The sequence below is a fragment of the Nematolebias whitei genome, chromosome 19 (genome assembly GCF_014905685.2).
Source record: "Nematolebias whitei isolate Nwh7 chromosome 19, NemWhi1, whole genome shotgun sequence".
In the NCBI taxonomy this organism is placed as follows: Eukaryota; Metazoa; Chordata; class Actinopteri; order Cyprinodontiformes; family Rivulidae; genus Nematolebias; species Nematolebias whitei.
The window spans coordinates 36,466,832-36,487,354 of record NC_056516.1 but is presented as its reverse complement, the minus strand read 5'-3'; the positions used below and the strand labels follow the sequence as shown (position 1 = coordinate 36,487,354).

General features: G+C 39.0%; 2 protein-coding genes across 2 annotated transcripts in view; both read right to left on the bottom strand.

Moving 5' to 3' along the window:
• The window catches only part of slc2a3a (solute carrier family 2 member 3a), a 24,686-nt gene extending 11,022 nt beyond the window's left edge, over window positions 1-13,664 (bottom strand). The window contains exons 1-2 of the mRNA XM_037693261.1: window positions 13,518-13,664; window positions 13,231-13,391 (exon numbers count right to left, since the gene is read on the bottom strand). Of these exons, the coding sequence (XP_037549189.1) occupies window positions 13,231-13,242 (12 nt within the window). The 5' untranslated portion in view covers window positions 13,243-13,391; window positions 13,518-13,664. The remainder of the gene's footprint in view (window positions 1-13,230; window positions 13,392-13,517) is intronic.
• A 1,928-nt stretch (window positions 13,665-15,592) lies between these two features.
• LOC119425244 (cytochrome c oxidase subunit 6B1) lies at window positions 15,593-20,270 on the bottom strand. The gene is made up of 4 exons (XM_037692767.1): window positions 20,229-20,270; window positions 19,076-19,190; window positions 17,584-17,684; window positions 15,593-15,686 (listed from the first exon to the last, which is right to left on the bottom strand). The coding sequence occupies exons 2-4, from the start codon at window positions 19,179-19,181 to the stop codon at window positions 15,633-15,635; spliced, it is 261 nt and encodes an 86-aa protein (XP_037548695.1). The 5' UTR covers window positions 19,182-19,190; window positions 20,229-20,270; the 3' UTR covers window positions 15,593-15,632.
• Window positions 20,271-20,523: the final 253 nt, after the last annotated feature.

The window sequence follows — 20,523 nt, the reverse complement described above, 5'->3', positions numbered from 1 at the left end:
TATGTATGTACTGTATATATGTATGTACTGTATGTATGTATGTATGTATGTATGTATGTATGTATGTATGTATGTATGTATGTATGTATGTATGCATGTATGTACTGTATATATGTATGTACTGTATGTATGTACTGTATGGATGGATGGAGTTTTGTTAGCTGTTAGTCACATCTAAACCCCAGACGGTCAAGGCAGATAGCCGCTCATCCTGTCTGGTTCTGCTCGAGGTTTCTTTGTGTTAAAATGGAGTCTTTCCTTCCCACTGTCACCTTTTTGTTGCTCAGGATGGTGATTGCAATAATTGCAATCTGTTGGCTTCTTTAAAGTTTACTAACTGGCATTTCATAATGCACTGTGTGTGACTGTATTCTACACCAATGGGAATTTAATTACCTGTAAGTGGATTTCAATCTGGATCTAAATTAGATTCATAATTTAGACTTGTATGTTTTTGTTTCAGTGCCCCGAGATAACTTTTATTGAGAATTGGTGATACCTAAATAAACAAAATTAATTGAAGTCAATGAGTTTGCTTTTTATTGTATAAACACTGGAGTATAAAAGATAAATAGGACAAGATTAAAAAAAAACAATAGTTTTTATTCAAACACCATCATTTGTAATGATTAAAAACAGCAAGTACCTCTTAATATTTAACAAACCGAAGGTGAAAGTTTTAAGAAATAACTACTTTAAGTTATCCATTCAGAATGTTAGAAGATGTGAGGATTCATACATAAAGCCTCACAGTTTGTCCAGTCTTAGAAAAGTCTCAATTATCATCAAACACATGTAATCCTGGCTGGAGCCATTTTGTTACCCATCTCTGTTCAATAAAAGTCAGGCTTATTAAACTTCCCTTCAGTTAAGTTACTTTTAATAATTAATCCACCTCACAGGATTCACGTCCAGCAGGGCCACAATAGATATTCGGCCACTGTGTTATTGTCTCTGCTGATGTCAGGCATTCAGCACACACTCAGTAACAAAGACTCGGCGCTGACAAGGCAGAAATGGCTGCTCCAATATGAGACAGCAGAAAGCCTCAGGTGATCTGCTGCCCTTGGTGTAAAGAGCAATATCTGAGGAGGTCAGACTGTATACACAAACTGTATGGATTGAACTCATTTAGTCTGAGGGGTGTTGTCCATACAGGACCAACCAGATGCAGAGAGACAGACTGGGATTGATTTAAATCTAAAAGTCTAATTACTTACAAGAGTAACAACAAAAAAGGTTAAATCGTGTCATCAGTTTCTTTAAGTGAGATACGTTTCGTCCCCCATCCAGAGGACTTCCTCAGTCTACGGCCTGCCAACCAGATCTGTCCCATAGGTAGCTTTCACTGCTGTGTTTCACGTCAACCTGTTGGAATCTCATAAGTAGGGCAAACACACCCATCCAAAACAATCAATCATAATGTACAACAATCAAATGTTTTCGGCCAGGTGGCCAACTTGTTGCTCACAGGAACAGCCTGAGGACAACCAAGGCCAAAGTGGTTCATTAAAATGGTTAGAAGCTCAATCATCCAGGTAGAATGTATGATGAATGGATGGCTCTACCTGGATGATTGAGCGCACAACCCTTTTAATTTTAGGAGTGTTAAGAGTAAATCTCCTGACCTTCAGAGCGACCCTAAAACTTTAGCTAATTTAACTGCAGAAAGTAAACCTTGTGCTGTGTATAAGTTTTTATCTAAACTTTGACAGCTGTCTAAACAAATATGAGTTTAGACATATTTTAATGGTGCCGGCAGCAGATTTTTTAAATATTATAATAATATATAACCCTGTAGCTCGCCCTACTCTTCCATTTGATTGGTTCCACTTCAATTCAAACTCGGGTCCTCTATGACTCATTTCTACAGGTCCTGCTCGGTTTGGCCCTTATTGGGCCGGTACAGGTCGGATCGCTTCATTTTACGTTTCCACAGTGCCCATTTATGCTTCCAGTACCGGTTCCAGTGGGCGGGGTTCAAATTGACGTCACGCGGCTCACCAGCTGGTGGCAGTGAGATGCTGAAACAGGTTTTAGTAAAGGGTGAGAATTTATTTTGAAGTTTCTGGTAAATTAAAACGAATATAGATGATTAAAATGATCAAATTAAACATACACACACAAACACACACACACACATAACCATTAAAGTGAAAACAGGATTTCATGATAAAGCCGGCACCGTTTATTTATTTATTTTTTTCATCTTCACTGATTAAAAAAATAAAAAAAATTTTAATATACATAAAATGTTTTTAAAAATTGTTTCCACCTTCCATCCCAGATCCATCCCGGTCCGCCTGTCTGTCGGGATCGGGGTTTGGCCTTCATGATTACGTGAGGCAGGGGTCCATGCAACGGCCTTCTGTGAGTCAGCAGCCCGCAGAGCACGCAAGGCCGGGATCCGGAGCCCAAGCCGGCACCACGGAGGATCTTCCACGGTGAACAGTGGAGCTCGAAGCCGGGGAGATGACGCCCTGCCCAGTCTGGCTCCGAGGCTCCGGTGGAGAGGACCGGGTAGAACGGCAGAGCTCCATCTAGCTCGCTCTGAATTTTGTCGTCGGCCACCAAGCACAAAAAACACTTGCACTTCAGCATTAGATCACGGTGTTGTCATTATTGTTTTTAAAATCTTTAAAATAGGTCCAGCCACTGTTCCGGGTTCCAAGAAATTGCAAATGGCAGATCGGTGTAAAAAGTTTCTGAAAGATCCAATGATCCCTCCCCCTAACCAATCAGTGACCAACAGTGCGCTGACGTTACGTTTTAGGGTCCTGCTTGGCCTCAATGGAACCGCAGAGAAGTAGGTACTGGAAAAACAGGCCGCTTCCATGAAGATGGAAAAGAACATGGAACCGGCTTGAGCAGGGTAAAGCGGGGCCAAGGAGGTACTGTGGAAAAGGGGCAATGAGGCCTGGGGGTTTGAGGGTTCTGCAAAGTATCTTAACTGTTCCTAGGACTGTGCTCTTCTGGACAGAGATCTCTGAGATTGTTCCAGGGTTCTTGTTGGAACCACTCTTCCAGTTTGGGGGTCACATCACGGAGTGCTCCAATGACCACTGAGACTACTGATGCTTTGACTTTCCACAACTTTTGTATTTCCTCTTTCAGCCCTTGGTTTTTCTCAAGCTTCTCGTGCTCCATCTTCTTGATGTTACAGTCACTTGAGCTTGATACATCTATCACCGCTGTCTTCTTCTGTTGCTTGTCAAATACTACAATGTCCAATTGGTTAGCAATCACCTGTTTGTCAGTCTGGATCTGGAAGTTCCTCAGTATCTTAGCACTTCCATTCTTCTGCTGCTATATGAGACAGCAGAAAGCCTTAGGTGACCTGCTGCCCTTGTCGTCCCTCCATTCTCCACCACCCTTGGTGGCATCTCCCACTTTGGCTGAGGAAACCCCAGTCCATACTTGACACAGATGTTCCTGTATATTATTCCAGCACCACTGGTAGGATCTGCTGAGCTGTAGCATCTTTGCCATAGTAAATCCAAAAAAGTTTAAAGACAAAAACAACTAGACTTCTATTCTGTGTGGCTGAAGATGTTGCACTTGTCATCCGAGGAGCTTTCTCAGTTAAAACAAAACAGAGTGTGGAGTTTGACTTTTAAAAAGCTGAGGGTTTTTGTAAACTGGATTCACATGCAGATTGCATCTGAGGTTGTTCCTGGGTTCTTGTTGGAGCCACTCTTCCAGTTTGGGGTTCACAGCACTGGCCACAAACAGGTCTCTCTTGTAAATGAGTCCAGGAGGCTCAATGGAACTTACCTGTATAAATAAAGATTGAATGAATGAACTGCCCACACTCTCCTCAAAATAGAGGATCGTTAGGGTCTTTGTTGGCCTGACTCACAGAGGGGCCATTCTGGTCACATGAATGACATCTTGATTGGAGTGAAACTGACTGGGAATCAGGCCTAATGCTCCATTATAGGTTTTTGAAAGCTGAAATCTGAGACCTCCTCCTCTGTTTAAAGTTGGTTTCTCTCTTTTAACATAGATGGCTTCCTTCTCCCCCATCTCAAACCATCTGTCCTCTAGGTCTAAAATATTCCTTCATTCATTCAACTTTTATTTATACAGGTTAGTCAGTTCCCCAACATCTGATGTTGACCTTGCTAAGCTGGGTGATGTCCATGGCTTACAACTGTCATTGAGCATTTACAACTGCTAAGTTCATGGCAAAAAACAATGCAGACATGTTCCTGTTTTTAATAATCTGCATCACTTTACAATTTGTAAATTTATAATTTTCTTTCATTTATTTTTCTCAATTTATATGCTTTCGTTTATGATTGTCTATTGTTGTCATCATTCTTTGTTAAAATCAGGTCTCTCTTATAAATGAGTCCGTGAGGCTCAATGAGACTAACCTGTATAAATAAAGGTTGAATGATTAAGTTGTCTCTCGCTCACTGCGTAACTGAGGTTACTCAGAAGTTGGAACCTGGACCTCTGATATTCCTTGCACCAGTCATGTGACTTAACCACAGTATACAGTACATACGTATATTAGTATTTATATATACACATATATAAATACTAAAATAAACTTTGATGCTTTGAACAACTTTGGCTGTGGCTGCCTGCCTGGGAGGAGTCGACGAGGGACAGGACAGCCCCCAGAAACCATCTTATCTCCAGCAAACTGGTTGGTCCACTTAAGGAGTGTACTTCTTGGTGGGGAAACAGTTTACTTGGGACTCCTCAGAATGATGAAGCCCTTCGGACAGAGGGCGAAACGTCTCTACAAAAAAAAAAAAAAAACTGTCCAGACTTGAATGAGCATTATCAGACTAAAATAAACTATTACTTACTGTCCCTACTTTGCAGTTTCTCACTTATCGTGGGGCTTCAGGGTACGGATCCCCCGCGATAAACAAGGGACTGCAGTATACAGTGGCGCAAAAAGCGGGTATGCAGCGTATGCAACGCATAGGGGCGCTGCACTGCAGGGGGCGTCAAAACCCTCTGTAGAAAAAATGTTTTTCTAGTAGGCATTTTCTAAATGATCAATAACAGGGGAACAGCACTGATTAGGCGCCCCTCTGCTCCTTCACCTCCCCTCTGCTCCTTCACCTCCCCTCTGCTGCTTCACCTCCCCTCTGCTCCTTCACCTCCCCTCTGCTCCTTCACCTCCCCTCTGCTCCTTCACCTCCCCTCCTATCGCTCTCCCTTCCCACACAGGTGGCTGTGAACACGCCCCTAAGAGAACGCACTCGGCGCGTTTTTTTTTTTTTTTTTATCTTGAACTACCGCTCGTTGTGCACTTGACAACAAGATGGAGCGGCAGAAAAAAAAGCTACCCGGGGCGCAAAACAGAAAAAGGAAGTCACTTGACATTGCAAGCAAAATAGCCATCGAAATGGATGCTTCTCCTAAGTTCAAAGAGAAACGACTTAGGAAGCAAAAGAATTTCCCAGATGACAATTCATGCACTGGTCATCATGAAAAGGAACCCACAAGGCACTTCAGGTGCATGGTTTTCAATGTTATTGTTGACACACTCCTCCAAGAGCTGTCTGAGAGGTTTTCCAATTTTCAACTTGTGTCTGAGAAATTTAAATTCATCACTAAAATGGAGCACATGACAAAAGCTGAGCTGGAGGAATCAGTGACCACATATGCCCTGACCACTTGTGATGTTTCAAGAGATATCATTCAAGAAATATACCCAGCAAGCCGTCTACTGAAGGGTTACAAGGCTCTAGAAAAGTTAAATTTCCTAATTCAAGAGGACCTTGATTTGGTATTTCCAAATTTGACAGTAGCCCTTAGAGTATTTTTAACCATGCCTCTGACAGTTGCATCTGCAGAGAGATCATTTAGCAAGCTGAAGCTCATCAAAACATACCTTCGTTCAAATATGAGCAATGATCGCTTGTCCCAGTTAGCAGTGATCTCTATTGAAAACAGTGTGGCACGGTCTATTTCATTTGATGTTATACTTGACAAATGGGCAAATGCAAAGTCACGGAATGTAACAGTTTAAATGTCATAAATGTTAAAACTCTGACATGGACTCCAGGCTGTTAAGATGTCATATTTCCGCTACATAAAATGTTGAGCACTGACTGAGTACCACTACTGTTATATATTTGTACTTTATAAAACTTCTTATTTGTTTATGATTGAAATGATCACCTGATATAATATGTAACATTAAAAAAATCTGTAATATTACTACTGTATTTTCTAAGTGCATGACTAAGCTGTATGAGGCGGCAAGTAAAAAGGAGCGGGTGGGGGGGGCGCCGATGATGTGTTCGCATCCACCTCAAAAATATGTAGTTGCGCCCCTGGCAGTATACACACACACACACACACACACACACACATATATATGTAGTATATATGCGCATGTGCATGTTACTACACTGTGATCGTGTGACTGTATCCTGTGATGAACGTATCATCCTTCATATTGCCGTGATCTTTCTCCACATAAGATAGGTGACCCATTGTATAATAAAAAATGGCTATAGCTGGCTGCCTATAGAGATGACCCCATTAGACCACATTAATTAAGATGTGATTGGGAAGAACTGATATACATACTTACACCCAGTAAATAGAAGGGTAATGCAGCAGTAGTGATTTGCTGGGTGTGGCCTCACTGCATTCTCCCCCTTAATATTCATGTGGCCCACTAGGCCTCGACAGGCCAAACTCGGGCCTGCAGGGGCAGCAGGACAAGAACAATAGCAACGAGGTTCTCCCATTTTTTAAATATTTGTATATGTTTTATTTGATGTCTAAAACAAAAATCACATTCTAAATAAAATCCTTCAACATTGGCTGCTGTAAAGCAGGTAGCTAATGTCTGGGTGTTGTGACTGTCGTGGTGTGTGTGTTGGGGGAGGGTGCAGGAGCTCCTGCTGTCCTCAGGGAAGGATCAAATATCAGTTGACTCTCTCTGATGTCATGTGTTTTGAAAAAGACTTTAAAGGCAATCCATTCCTTCTTTAGACATTTTTATTTTCCATTTTGACATTTTTTTTTTAAAGTGCTGAATTTAATAAATTTAGCTTTCGGGCTAATATCCATTTAATTACGTTACTCTTGCGTTTGTTTGCATCCTGATAAGATCCCTGAGGTGTAGGAGACATTTTGAGAGCAATCAGTAATCCTGTCCACCGCCTGATAGCACTGGGTGTGTCTGACACTGACAAGGGTTTATATACACTTACTGTGGATTGTAAAATTCAATAAAATTCCACAAAGATTTTTGACTCAAATAATGTTAATTATTTATTTTTACTCAGATATGCGGTAATTAATGCAACAAGCCAGTAAAAATGTGTAAACGTGCGTTGAAAAAAAATGTGCATTTAAACGTTATAAACATAAACTCCTGAGCAACAGATGGATTTGTCTGCTATTTTATTGTAATAATTTAAATTTAATATGATAAATAAGTCGCATGCAATTCAGTTTACAGAATTTTATTGTGCATTTGGTTCTAAAATTTTCACTTTTTAAAAAAAAATGTTGCATTAAAAAAAAAATGCAAGAGCTCCAAAATGTGCACGACTTTTCTGTTCTCATGTTTTATATCAGAAGACTAAAAAGTGAATCAGTTCTAGATGAGTATCCAATTACTACACTCTAAATTTGACTAAAATTTGTTTAATAGTCCATGAGATATTTTGCTAACAGACAGAGTTGAATGGAAAAGTTAATGGTAACTAAACATCACAAATCTTATCAGCACTCAGAAGGTGTGATGGGGATCAGTCTCAGCTACTATCAGATCAGTTCTTTGCTCAATATCTGTAAACATGATATAGTTTTGCCATTAGTATTTCTGCTAACACCACTTCGCTGTGATCTTAAATCAGATTGAGTCCAAAGATTATTCAGATGACGATGTTCATGTAATGGATTTTTTCCTAAACGTTTCATTATAATCTGCTGAGAGAGTCTTGAGATATTTTGCTAACTGTCAGAAATGCACATAAGCACAAAGGCAAAATCACGATTGCCCATTTATCTATGGGAGTGGATTGAAACATTAATATACTCATTCACAATATATTTAATTTTCTGACTGCGATGGCATTTGCAGTGTGTAGCAGAGTTCTGAGGGAAAAGTGTTCACAAAGCAAATCTTCCAGTAAACAAACCAGTTCTCCATCATCTGTCTGAAACCATGAACATTCATTTTAATGAACAGATGCTTTGAGGAAAGAGCTGCTGGCGGAGTGACACAGAGCCCGGTCAATGATCACACACGGAGTCACGACACACGCCATGAGGTACTCCTTCCTCGTTTTCTGCAGCTGCCTCAGTCGCAGCGTTTAAATCATTCTGATCGCATGACAGCGCTCCAAATGGCTTTGATAAAGATAACAATTAAATCTTAATAACTGCTGTTTGCATGGGTAATAATAATAAAAAAAAGAAAATATCACACATTTCTTCCTAAATCTGTACTTTAGTGACATATTTGAAATAATCTATAAAGCGTTTGTTTAGATTAAATACAATCAGCATTGCTCTGAAAACTGTAACACCATTACAGTGATAATCTGTGTGTTGCAGCAGGCAGATAATCTGAACAGATGACACGTTGCTATGAGGAGCGTTGTAGAAAAACACCATCTGATTTTACAATCCTGACACACACACATTCATTCTGAACTGCACGCGGCTTTCTAGGGCTAATTGACCAAAATAAGCTGGTTTTTTTTCTTAAAGTGCAGTTGATTTTTTTAAAAATTATGCAACTATTTGTCTATTTTGAAACAAATCTGTGTTTGCTTGTCTGCAGCACATTCTTTCCATTTGATTTAGTGTTTTGAACTCTCTGCACACACACACACACACACACACACACCTTCATTAGTTTGTGCAGCGGCAACATGGAGCTTTATTGACCCAGACTAATAGAAAGAGATGCACATGTGCAGCAAGGTCTCGTGAAATAAAAAAGGAGAAACGATTCTGTTGATGCAGCACCTCTGAATGTAGGCAACACACACACACACAGAATCAATACGCCTTCACCGAGTCAAAGGACACCACACCTGGTGGACGGGTGAACCAGCTAAACATGTGGAGTGATGCTGGAGGCTTAAGACGTGAAGAAGCTCAACAAATCCAAGAGTATTTTAAGGTGGTCTGGCTTGAATTACCCGAACAGCAAGTTTCATGAATAAAGGGACAAAATGCTTTTCAACTTGTTTAGGAAACCTGGACTTTCTTTACCTCTTAAAACCAGTAGAGTCATCAACAAATAACCAATCGCAGAGCAAGAAATCCACCATTAAACATAGACAAACTATTTAAAGGCATACATTAATAAAACATCCTCACTGCAACATCATTAAAGCAGATACTGCACAGCACTGCCTAATTTGTTTAATGTGCTCCGTATGCCAAAGGTACTGATGCCCTTCTTGATGCTAACTGGGCTCAAACCTGCAGCCTCAGGATGACATCGACAACACTGACCACTGAGCTACCATAGCATCTTTCATCACAGTGAATAACACAAAAACTAATCACATTTTATGGAGAACTATATAGACAAAACTGTTTATTCTAAGTCTCCAGATGGTTTGTCCATGATTTGTGGTTATGAAGTATTGTTAGCTTCATTGCTACAATCAAAACCTTTCTAAGTGGAACTGTGATGCTGGTAATCGACCTGCTCAGTCAAATCATGAGGATGAATGTGCATGTTCATGTACAGTTGAACACAGCATCAGATAAGTGTAGACAGACCATCTATCCATTTGTAGCAACGTAATTCTAGCAAAGCGCACTACTATGAAAAGTTAATATTTACTAAAGAACCAGCCACTGCAAGAAAGCTAATAAAAAAGAATGGGTGAGATGTTATTATATTCAAACAAGAAGTCAATGGAGAGAAGATAAAGTCAAAAATACAAGCCTGTCAATCAGTCGACATGAGGGCGGGACTCACGAAGGTGTTCATCAATGACACTCCAGACAAAAACACGTCACAAAGTTTTAATTACCTGCCTCAGCTCTGAGTCCACTTGAACAAGTTGTCAACATGTTTGTCTGTTTGCACAGTAAAACTAAAAAAAATTGACCAGTAAACTAAACCGTTTTTCATTGTTTTTTGTTGAATTTTTACCATTTAGTATTTTTCGGCCTACTGTGGGTTATAACACGTTACTGACAAGACGCAAACAGGTTGTTAGCATCAAAAGCTAACTTTCTTCCTTGTTTAAATCTTACCTGACTAACAGGAGTTTTATGTCCATTAAGGGAAAGGCTCCTCTCACTTGTGGGGTCCCTCAAGGGTCAATACTGGGTCCACTTCTTTTTAACCTGTACATGTTGCCTTTGAGGTCTGTTTTCATGACTCCTCTCCACTGCTACGCTGATGATGTCCAGATATATCTGCTTATTAATTTAGACAGTATAAATCAACTATAGTCAAGTATTCAACTAAAACACAGTAATGAGGACTACTTATGGGACAGATCTGGTTGGCAGGCCACAGACTGAAGACTTCCAGATGGAAGATGAAACGTTTCTCCTTTAAAGAAACTGCCAGACGAAATGATATAACCTTCTTTTGTTGTTATCTACCTGGATGATTGAGACTACGAACATTTTCCTGAACTATTTTGGCCTTGGTGTCCTCAGGCTGTTTTTGTGATTAGCAAGTCAGCCATTTGCCCTAAAACATTTGATTGTTATAACGATGATTGATTGTTTTGGACAGATGGGTCCTTTTGCATGTGTTAAAAGCCTGCTCCTGAGATTCCAACAGGAGGTTGTCTTGAAACACAGCAATGAGAGCTACTTGTGGGACAGCTGGTTGGCAGGCCACAGATTGATGAAGTCTTCCAGATGGAAGAAGAAACGTTTCTCCTTTAAAGAAACGGGTCCAGATGAAATTATTTAACCTTCGTTTGTTATCTATCTGGATGATTGAGCCTAAAAACCCTTATTCAACTAAAAATGAGCTTTCTAAATTTCTAAAGATAAAAAAAATAAAAAGTAGTGATCAGGTTTGGACAGTATTGTCCTGTTAGACACATGCAGTCACTCTGATAACAGATAGTTTTATTTTTGCTAGCTCTTTCAAGTGAGAGAAACAGGTAGAGTGGTGAAATGAAGCTTTTTTTCCATTTAAAACCAAAGTGAAGTCATGTATCACCACATCAAGGACCTGGAACGAGTCATTCCTGGTTTTATTTCCACTCACTTGGACCATTGTTACTTTCTGTCTGTTTGTTTTAGATAAATCATCTCTGCATTAATTATTAATGCAGCAGCTTGATTTTAACTGGTACTAGAAACATGAACATATAACTCCAGCTGTGGTAGCTCTCCCCAGGCTTCCTGTTTGGTTCTGGATTGATTTTTGGACTTTACTGCTTGATTTTAAAGATTGAACAGCTGAAGGTGCAGGGTCTCTGCTTTAAAATTCTTTTTTTTCCCTTCTGGCTTTCAACTTAAGCAGAGACCTAAATAGAGATTATGTTTTTATTTTGTTTCTATTTTTTAAATAATTTTAAACCACTAAATCCATATAGTTTTTTGAACATATTTTCCAATGCAGTGTTGCTTTTCTTCAGGAAAAAGCCCTTCTATCTATTTCTTTATAACATATATTGATGTTTTTCCCATGTGTGTGATGAAAGTGTGTCAGTACCCAGCCTGTAATGTTTTCAGATCATTTGTGTTGCCTATTCTGTAAAACCACACTGTGACACAATATTTCTTTTTTTATAGCCAAATTTGTTGCTCTTACTTGCCTAATTTGTCTTCCTATATTTCCCAGAAGTCCTATACACAAATCCCCGAAGGACACATTTGGTCTGGTTCCATAAATAAGTTGAACTCGTGTGTTTTTAAGGAATGTAAAGAAAATGGATACAACAAGGAACAAAAATACTAGCTTTGTAGCTTCAATACAATGTTAAGTCCTGTCAAATGTATTTATAGAGAGGTATGAGGGTGCAAGGCCATTATACACTTAAAGTTCAACAGTAGAATTTTAAAATCAATTGTGATACGTACAGGGAACGAGTGAAGGGAGGACAAAACTGGTGAAATGTGCTCAAACCTAAGAGTTCCTGTTAAGAGCCGAGTTGCCACATTGTGGACGAGCTGGAGACGTGGAAGGGAGACCTGACTTACCCCGAGAGTGTGTTACAGTAGTCTAGTCAGGTTGTAATGAATGCATGGACTACTACTTTTTCAAGGTCAGATCTGGTCAACACTGACTTAAGCTTAGATATCTGCCTTAACTGGAAGAAGCTTTTTTGTAGACCAGAGTCAATCTGTTTATTAAACTTAAAGTCAGAGTCTAAATCTATCCTGAGATTTGTAACAGACTGTTTAAGATATAGCTGAAGAGAGTCAAGATTTACAGGAACAGAGGTAGAGGGCTAAACACAATAACTTCAGTTTTCTGATCGTTGAAACAAACAATTTGAAGTCGTCAAGCCTTGATGTCATCAAGACAGCTTAACAGAGGGTGAGTTGTGCATGAACAATAGGGTTTTAAAGGCAGATAAATCTGGCAATCATCAATGAAACAAAAGGCCATGTTTCCAGACCCCAAAGGGAACAGATGCAGTGAAAACAGAAGGGGTCCAAGAATCCAACCCTGCGGGACCCCGCAGGAAAGAGACTATTACCAACATTAGCACAAAAACTCCTGTCACTCACATAAGAACAGAACCATTCTAATGCTGCACCAGTAAACCCAGTGTTCTAACCATGAAATAAGGATAGTGGTCAACAGAATCCTTAGATGAGCTTAAATGAGCAGCAACAGTTAAATGAGATGAAGCAAAGTTTCCAACAGGAGTTAGAAATGGATGTGGAGTAATATTAGAACAAATATGCACATCCTGAGCATATATTCACATTATTTGACCCTAAAACAAACACTACAATTAAATAAAAAAGTCGCAGTTAGTCAGTCATGGGTGTTCAACTCAAGTTTGCTTCCTGTGTAAATGATCCTGATTTGCATCCAGGCATCAGCAAACACACGATATTTGTCTCAAACAGGAAGACTCCAACATGCGGACTGATTGTTGACTAACAGCATGCATTACATGTTCACCCCTCCCACACTGATCTGCTCAGAGACACAGTTTATTTCCAACACATCCATGTTTTCGGTGGATTCTTCGGTTAATTTCAGCTTTTAGCAACAAATCCTTTCAAGACCTTAACGCTGACCTTTGAATGTGGGTCACATACATAACATCACTTCCTTACCTGTCCCTCCATCTTCTAAAGTGTGCTGTTTGTCTGATCACAGGTGATTTCTGAGGTTTCAGATCTGCAGGATGCAGGGAGGAGGAGGGGTTCAGGTGGGGTTCCAAGCTGCAAACCGAACCAGGCTGGTGGTCCAGAGGTGGTTCTGCGTCCTTTACTTCCTTTAAAACAACCACCAACAGTCAGGGTGGATTTGGGCTCGTTTCAAGGAGAGAAACTGACCCGATGATGCAGCCGAGCTCCAGTTTTGTTCAAATCAAAACAAAACACGCAGATTTGGTTCCTACCTGTTTAAAATCCCAGCTCGGTTCGGAGCGGTCGGTGCTGGACCTTCACCTGTCGTGACTGTGACAAACCTTGGTTTCCTCCCAACACCCCCTCGGCGGGCTGCAGCACTGCCTCAATCCTGCGGGGCTGCGAGGAAGACCGCACGTATCACGCAATGTTGTCAAGACTGACCCCGTCCCCACATCAGCCAATCAGGAGCTCGGCGCCGGGGTGTCGCGATGACGCCCCGCCCCCTGCGCTGTTGCGTGCTGAAATCCAGGTCTGCTGTGCGCCACATCCCGCGAGGCCTCCTATTTTGTTCTCAGCCTTTTTTCGGTTAGTTGGTCATGAATGGGCGCATGCGCGCGCGTGTGTGTGTGAAGGGGGTGGGTGACGGTGGGTCGCGAGGAGGCTTGATTGTTCACCCCCCGCCCCCACCCTCCCTGACTTCCTCTCTCGTGTCCTTCACGATGCCTCTGCCTCGCGACCTTGGCTGCTGCTGATGCTGATGCAACGCAGGCCCGTTGCTGGGGCAACGGGCCACGTGACGCCGGTCAGAGATGCTGCAGTTGTTAGAGCTTTAAAAACTTTGCTCTCTTTTACAAATAATCAGTGATCGAAAAGCTCGAGCACGAGGTGACATGAAAGCAGCTGACTGCAGGACACGAAGTTCTGCCTCTTCAGGTATAAAAATATTATTTAATTTAGATTAATTAAAGAAATTACTTTTATGATTTTCCACTAAGTTTAAAAGTTGTTTAATGTTTTATAGCTAATGCAAGACTTTTAGGGAAACAGCATAAATTAATATTTATTGTTCTGTAACTGACTGATAAATAAATGTGATCTAAGCCTTTTTACTTTTTAATATTTTTTAAATTTGTCATTTAAGATGGTTCAGTGTCACTGAAGGAGAAATGCGTCACACGTCTAAGGTTTCAAGAAAAAGTTCAAGATGCTTTGGAGCATCAGCTGATTTCTTGTTTACCTTTAGATTTTAGAGTAAAAATGAACATTATATCGTTAGAGTGACCAAAAAACAAACTCTACGTTAAATAAAAAAAGATAATAAACTTTACAGAAGCTGATGTTTTTGTTGTATGGAACACCGAAACGATCAAAATGAAATAAATAAATCATTATGAAACAAGCTATCATGAAAAACATCATTATGACATAAATAAGCCAACATTTCTTATTCCATTATGCTTTATTTATTTATTTATTTATTTCATTTTGAGAATCTCAGTGTTCCAAACCCTCACAAAGAGTCTAAAGAGGCAAAACGACACTTCTTGCAGATATTTATTGTGACAATGAGGTCATTATTCATCACATAAACACTTTAAAAATATATTACTATTATTAATTTCAAGAACTATTATTAATATTATAATCAGGAAGTTCATTAAGTGTCCGACCAATTACAAACAAATATCACAAATTATTTAAAATACTACAAACAATTTAACACCAAACTTCATATAAACATGTTTCATAACTTTTGGGCTGTACTTGCGGATGATGTTTTTATTTTTTGTCTGAACTGCAGGACATCAGATGAGATTGTTTGTTTTATAACTTTAGGATATTTGACTTGACTTTTATGGTTCGCCCTTTACCAAAACGATGCGTTGCGTCTCTTCACAAACCTCCATGAACAGATTTTTAATCTTGAGCGTTGCCTGATGAAGGTTCGGCGACTACATTAATATTTCTACATGTTTGGACCGCCTGTGTCTGTTTGCGTCTTCTCTTGTCTCAGGTGATAAATGAACAAAGGATTGTTTATTGGGAAAAGCTGAGACTAAACTTTTAACGTAGTCTTCACCTTTAAATCTTTTTTTAATGTGTTTTTTTTTGTTGCGCATAATAAAACCGAACTCATTTTCCATTCTAAGTTTTGTGGAATCAACTAACACGTCCTGAAAATTCACTTTGTTGAATCTGCTCAATGAGGTTTGTTGTGAGATTTACACATTTATTAAAGTCTCACGGTGAACACCTAAAATATAACGACACCGCAGGAAGTTAAGCATGGTCCACGTTAAAATACGTTGCTTTAATGAGTTAAATCTACGGAAATACTGGAATGTTTCACAATAAAATGTTGCCCGCGGTGGTGAAACGTGCGATCAAATCCTCCCGGCGAAAGTTCCTTCTTCCAACTGCTCGTCCCATCGCTGCACCTTCAAGAAGAGAAGAAACACTTTAAAACTTAAGAAGGCGTTATAAAAGTATCACAGAAAAAAAAAAACAGACAGGATGTACTTTTTTCTTCTTAAAAAAAAAAATATATATATATATTAATTCTTAATATACATGTTTATAAGTTTGTGCTAATTTAATTCAAGCAGTTGAGTTTTTATTTGGCATCAGCAGGACGGAAAACTCTCCGGTAAATATTTTCTTTTAGTTTGACTCAATTCTGTTACAACATGATGCTTCATCGCTTCGGTGGGTTCGTATAGTTACAACAAAACTTTATAGAGTGATAAGATCAATTTAAAAAACAAAACTCGTGTTATGGAGACAGAAACATCCTGCAGCAGGAATTAATCATCATCCTCACTTTTATTGTCCCCTTAGGGTGGAGAGAAAATTAAAAAACACAACACATAAACAATCACACAACAAAATTGGCAAACATTAAAATCCCTGTACAATATCAATAAAACTACCAATTAATTACCGTAATTTCCGGACTATAAGCCTCTACTTTTTTCACACACTTTGAACAACGCTGCAGTTAATTTATGGATTTTTAATTTTTTTTGAGAGGCTAACGAACGTCATGTCACCAAATCATTTAGCCTCGTCACATGTCTGTCATGGGGGCGGGTCCTCGTGACTCAATTCAATTCAATTCAATTCAATTCAAAAATACTTTATTAATCCCAAAGGGAAATTATTTGTTGTTGTAACTCGTTATCCTCATTTCATTAAGAGATGTTATAGATACTGATGGCTGTAGATGGGAAGGATCTCTTGTAAAGGTCCATCCCACAGTGGATCCTAAGAAACTGGCTGCAGATGCCGTCCGATCCGTCCACCCAGACTTGGCTGACCTCTCGGTTCCCGCGGACTTTAGGACCACCTGAATGCCGGGCAGAACTCCTCCAAGAGCGATGGCCACGCCTCCCAGCAGTCTGCAGAGCTCCTCGTCACTGTGGACAGCCAACTGTAGGTGCCGAGGGACGATCCTGTCCTTCCGCTGTCGTGAGCCGTGTTTCCTGCTAGTTCCAGGATCTCAGTCGTCAGGGACTCGAGCACAGCTGGCAGGTAGATGGGAATGCATCCACAGAACATCTTTTTCAACACATTTGAGAGTTGGGACTGTAGTTGAGGTATTATTTGAGCTTTTGAGATGTTAATCAGCTGCTGTTGTTGTAGAAAACTGCCTTGTTGCCATGGTTACGCATCATAACAAATGTCCAAAACCAAAAAAGTCTCAGTAAAAATCCTTCCAGCTGCACAGCATCTGATACCAGAGGAAACAATCATCCAAAAAAATGTAATTTACATCCAGAAAAAGAGGAAGTAAAGTTTCCAAAAGCAAAATCTCAGAATGAAAGTAACAGAGCTGCTCCAACCTTGAGCAGCGCAATTCTAGAACTACAATGAGACTACCTGTATAAATAACGGTAAAAAAAATCGGACCAATGAAATTAAAGAACAGGTCCCATTCTTTGGTCCACTTCCTGTGCGCAGGAGGAAGACGAAGATAGCGATCAATGACTTCCTGGTAGGCTACTGCGTTTATTTATTTAAACAGCCACATTTCTGTACATATTTGTGTATTTTACGTATTTAATTAAAAGTTTTTAAAAATCTTTTTGTGTAAATATCTCAAATGTCACAACGTGGACACCTGCGGCTTATAGACAAGTGAGGCGTATATATGCACAATTGTTTTTATTATTTAGTAGGCGTGGCTTGCATTCAGGTGCGCTCAATAGTTCGGGAATTACGGTAATAAAAAAAAAAAACAGTCTGTAAAAGTAAAACCTGGCGATTCAATGCAGGGAATTAGAAATCATAACTGTTTAACTTTGCCCCGTGCATCTTTTATGTTCAGAAGCTTACCCAGCCTATGGGACAGAGGCTCCTGTACACCCTCCGGTACCACTCGCAGGGAGCCGGGTCCTGCTGTTTGGCTGACTGAGCTTTGCTACATCTGTGGAAATCTGTCAGATAGAGAAAAGAAGGAGCTGTTAGCTACGAAGACGTGTGACTATGTTGCTGCGAATGAGTTTAGTTTCTTATAGAAAGTCTAATGAATTGTTTTAACAGGAGTTGAGCGAAGTGCTGGACACAGAAACAGTTGAGATGTTGGAACGTGTCACGTGACGTTCGGCAGGTGCAGCTATGAAAGACCAACCTCTTGCTTTAACCTCCTCCTCATCCAGGAGCATCTGTTTGTGTTTTATTTAACGCGCCAACGTAGAAAAAAAACATTAACTTTAAAGAAATTAAAGTATTTAGCTGTTAAACGCTTGGAGATGAGATTTTTCTGAATTTCATACAAAACAATTTTATAAAACGTTTAGCGCTGGAGTTCGATGGCCTGAATCCTCACAGAGACCTCGGATAAAACTAAACGCTTTTCGAGCATCCTCTCCCTCCTTCTGGCACCAAACATCCTGCTTCTTCTTCGACTCTAAAAACTTTATTAGACTTTCTAAATTCCAGTTTGACAAAGAAATAACTCTGAGCTCGCTTTAAAGCAAATAACATTTATACATAAAATGACAAAATGCTGCAAAACAACCTCCGTCCTGAGGTTCATACCTGCTGCACTCCACTCCATATTCAACTGAGAATATGTATTCAGTAAAGTAAATGAGCAAGGAAGGTGTTAACGTTAATAAAATTATAAATAAAACTTCAAATTAAACTAATTTAACTGGTTCCGTTACAGCAATAAACCACTTTGTTGTTTCTTCAAACTAAAAAAACACACGAGATGTTTGGCTGTTTCAGGCCGAGTGTTTTTAGCTGAAGAAACTCGTTAGCATCAGAAAAAGGATTGAGCCCCTAAATTAATCCGCTGTAATTATAAAAGACAAACTGCTTTAATCTTATCTTAATATATCTAATCTAATCTTATTATTCTGTTTAAAAATAAACACTTTTTACGTGAAACCTTCTTTAATCTGTATATAAGAGGTGAATGTCTGCTCCAACCCTTTCATCCCTCTACATCAGAAACGTCACAGATTATATAATCTTCATCTCAGTGAGTCACTCAGCCTTTTTTGTCCTTTAACGACCTTGAATTTGTTTATTTTTAATGTAAAACCCTCTTGAAGATGCTCAAATGGTAAATGATGTTGAAATGCTTCCACTGAGGCTGAGAAATTCAGTTTTTCCATTTAAAAAACGTAAAACACAGTAATTTCTGGACTATTGAGCGCACCAGAATATAAGACACTGGGTTCAAAGCTCGTGAAAAAAAAGTAGCGGCTTATATTCTGGAAGTTACGGTACTTTAAGAGACAAACTTTTCATGATCTTCAGCAGTTTATTTTCACACGAATGGATTTTGAAAGTGTGTGAAGCAGGCGGTCTTGTTCACCCAGATAGTTCTGGTAACAGTTGCGGGTCTGGTTGGTGTTGGGGAACCGGGCATCAAACGGAGACGTCTTGTAGTTTCGGATCTTCTCCTGGATCTCCTCAGACATTTTCAGCAGCTGGAACAGCAGCGTACGAACAAATCTTTAATTCATAATGTTGCAGGAATTAATGTTGACGTGGCGCGGAGATTAAATAAATTAAAAATAATCATAAAGAAACAAAATCCGTGCAAAGATTATTATTTTTTGATGGTTCATGCGTCCTTTAGTGAAACTAAATAAATAAATAAAGTGCACGTGAAACATGACTGAATGCTAACCACTATGTGTGTTTTCTTACCTACAGAAAAAGCTGAAATTATTAAAAGAATTGTACAATATTCAATTTCCAGGCCACATTTATTGATCTACACATCGGCCAGCCTGATGAAGGTTCAGCTCATTGTTTTGTTTATATTGAGTGCAGACCCACATTTCAATTTGTTTTAAAAATGACTAAAATAAACTATTTCAAAGTGTGCAACAAATACTTTTAATTCATATTTCGATTATTAAAAATATATATTCTAGGATATAATTTATAAATATTAGGTGGGCGCATGCAAGTACTAATACGAGTGCCAAATACATAAATAAATGTAATCTAGTTTCATTTATTTTATTTACCAGATTAAAAACAAACAACCTTTGAGTAATGTGCAATGGGGACCTGCAGCACGTATCAGAGAAAAGGAATATTAATTATACCATAAATAATTATCATTTATTAGTCATTTTACTGAATTGGAAAATATATTATACAGATAGTTTTATGTAAGGATTTCCTTCAACAATAACATTTTCAGCACACAAACATTTTACACGGAATAATTTTCTAATAAAATTATGGATTTTTGTTCGTCTGAATATGTGAGATTTTAATTTCTTTCTTTTACACTCTACTGAAATTTATTTGTCCACGTTCAGTTAAAGAGATAAATCTAATAAATAATGTTAAATCTGATCGCAAGACGTTTGGTATGCGATGAATAATTTACACATCAGATTAAGAATAAATACACAGATTAAAATGAATGAATTCACAGAATTAACACGACTAAAATACCACAAAACTCAAAAATTACATAAGAAAATAAATAATATGAAAACAGTTACCTTAATTTCGACAAAACTCGGCCGTAATCCCAGAACCTTCTTTAATCCGCTCGAACTCAAAGCATGCTGGGAAATAATCCGCCCTTCATTAAACGGCAGTTTCTGGTACAACACCGCCCCCTGCTGGACAAACTGAAGAGGTGCAACTAAAATCAAACTAATGGAGGCACTCTGATACAAATGTTACTTTTTAATTTACAAACAAAAGAAAGAATGTTCTCTGTTCATTGTATTTAATTTCAAAATATATTTCTGGTTTAAAAAAATAATAACTTATCAGAAAACACCTAATTTA

Bases quoted from the DNA above. Each gene is read 5' to 3' on its own strand.
- LOC119425244 (XM_037692767.1), bottom strand. From the start codon at position 19,181: ATGTCTGAGGAGATCCAGGAGAAGATCCGAAACTACAAGACGTCTCCG. The intron at 17,685-19,075 runs GTGAACAAGACC...TCTATCTGACAG, and splicing joins CTGTTACCAGAACTATCTGG to ATTTCCACAGATGTAGCAAA. The intron at 15,687-17,583 runs GTAAGCTTCTGA...CTCTTCTTGAAG, and splicing joins GCCTCTGTCCCATAGGCTGG to GTGCAGCGATGGGACGAGCA.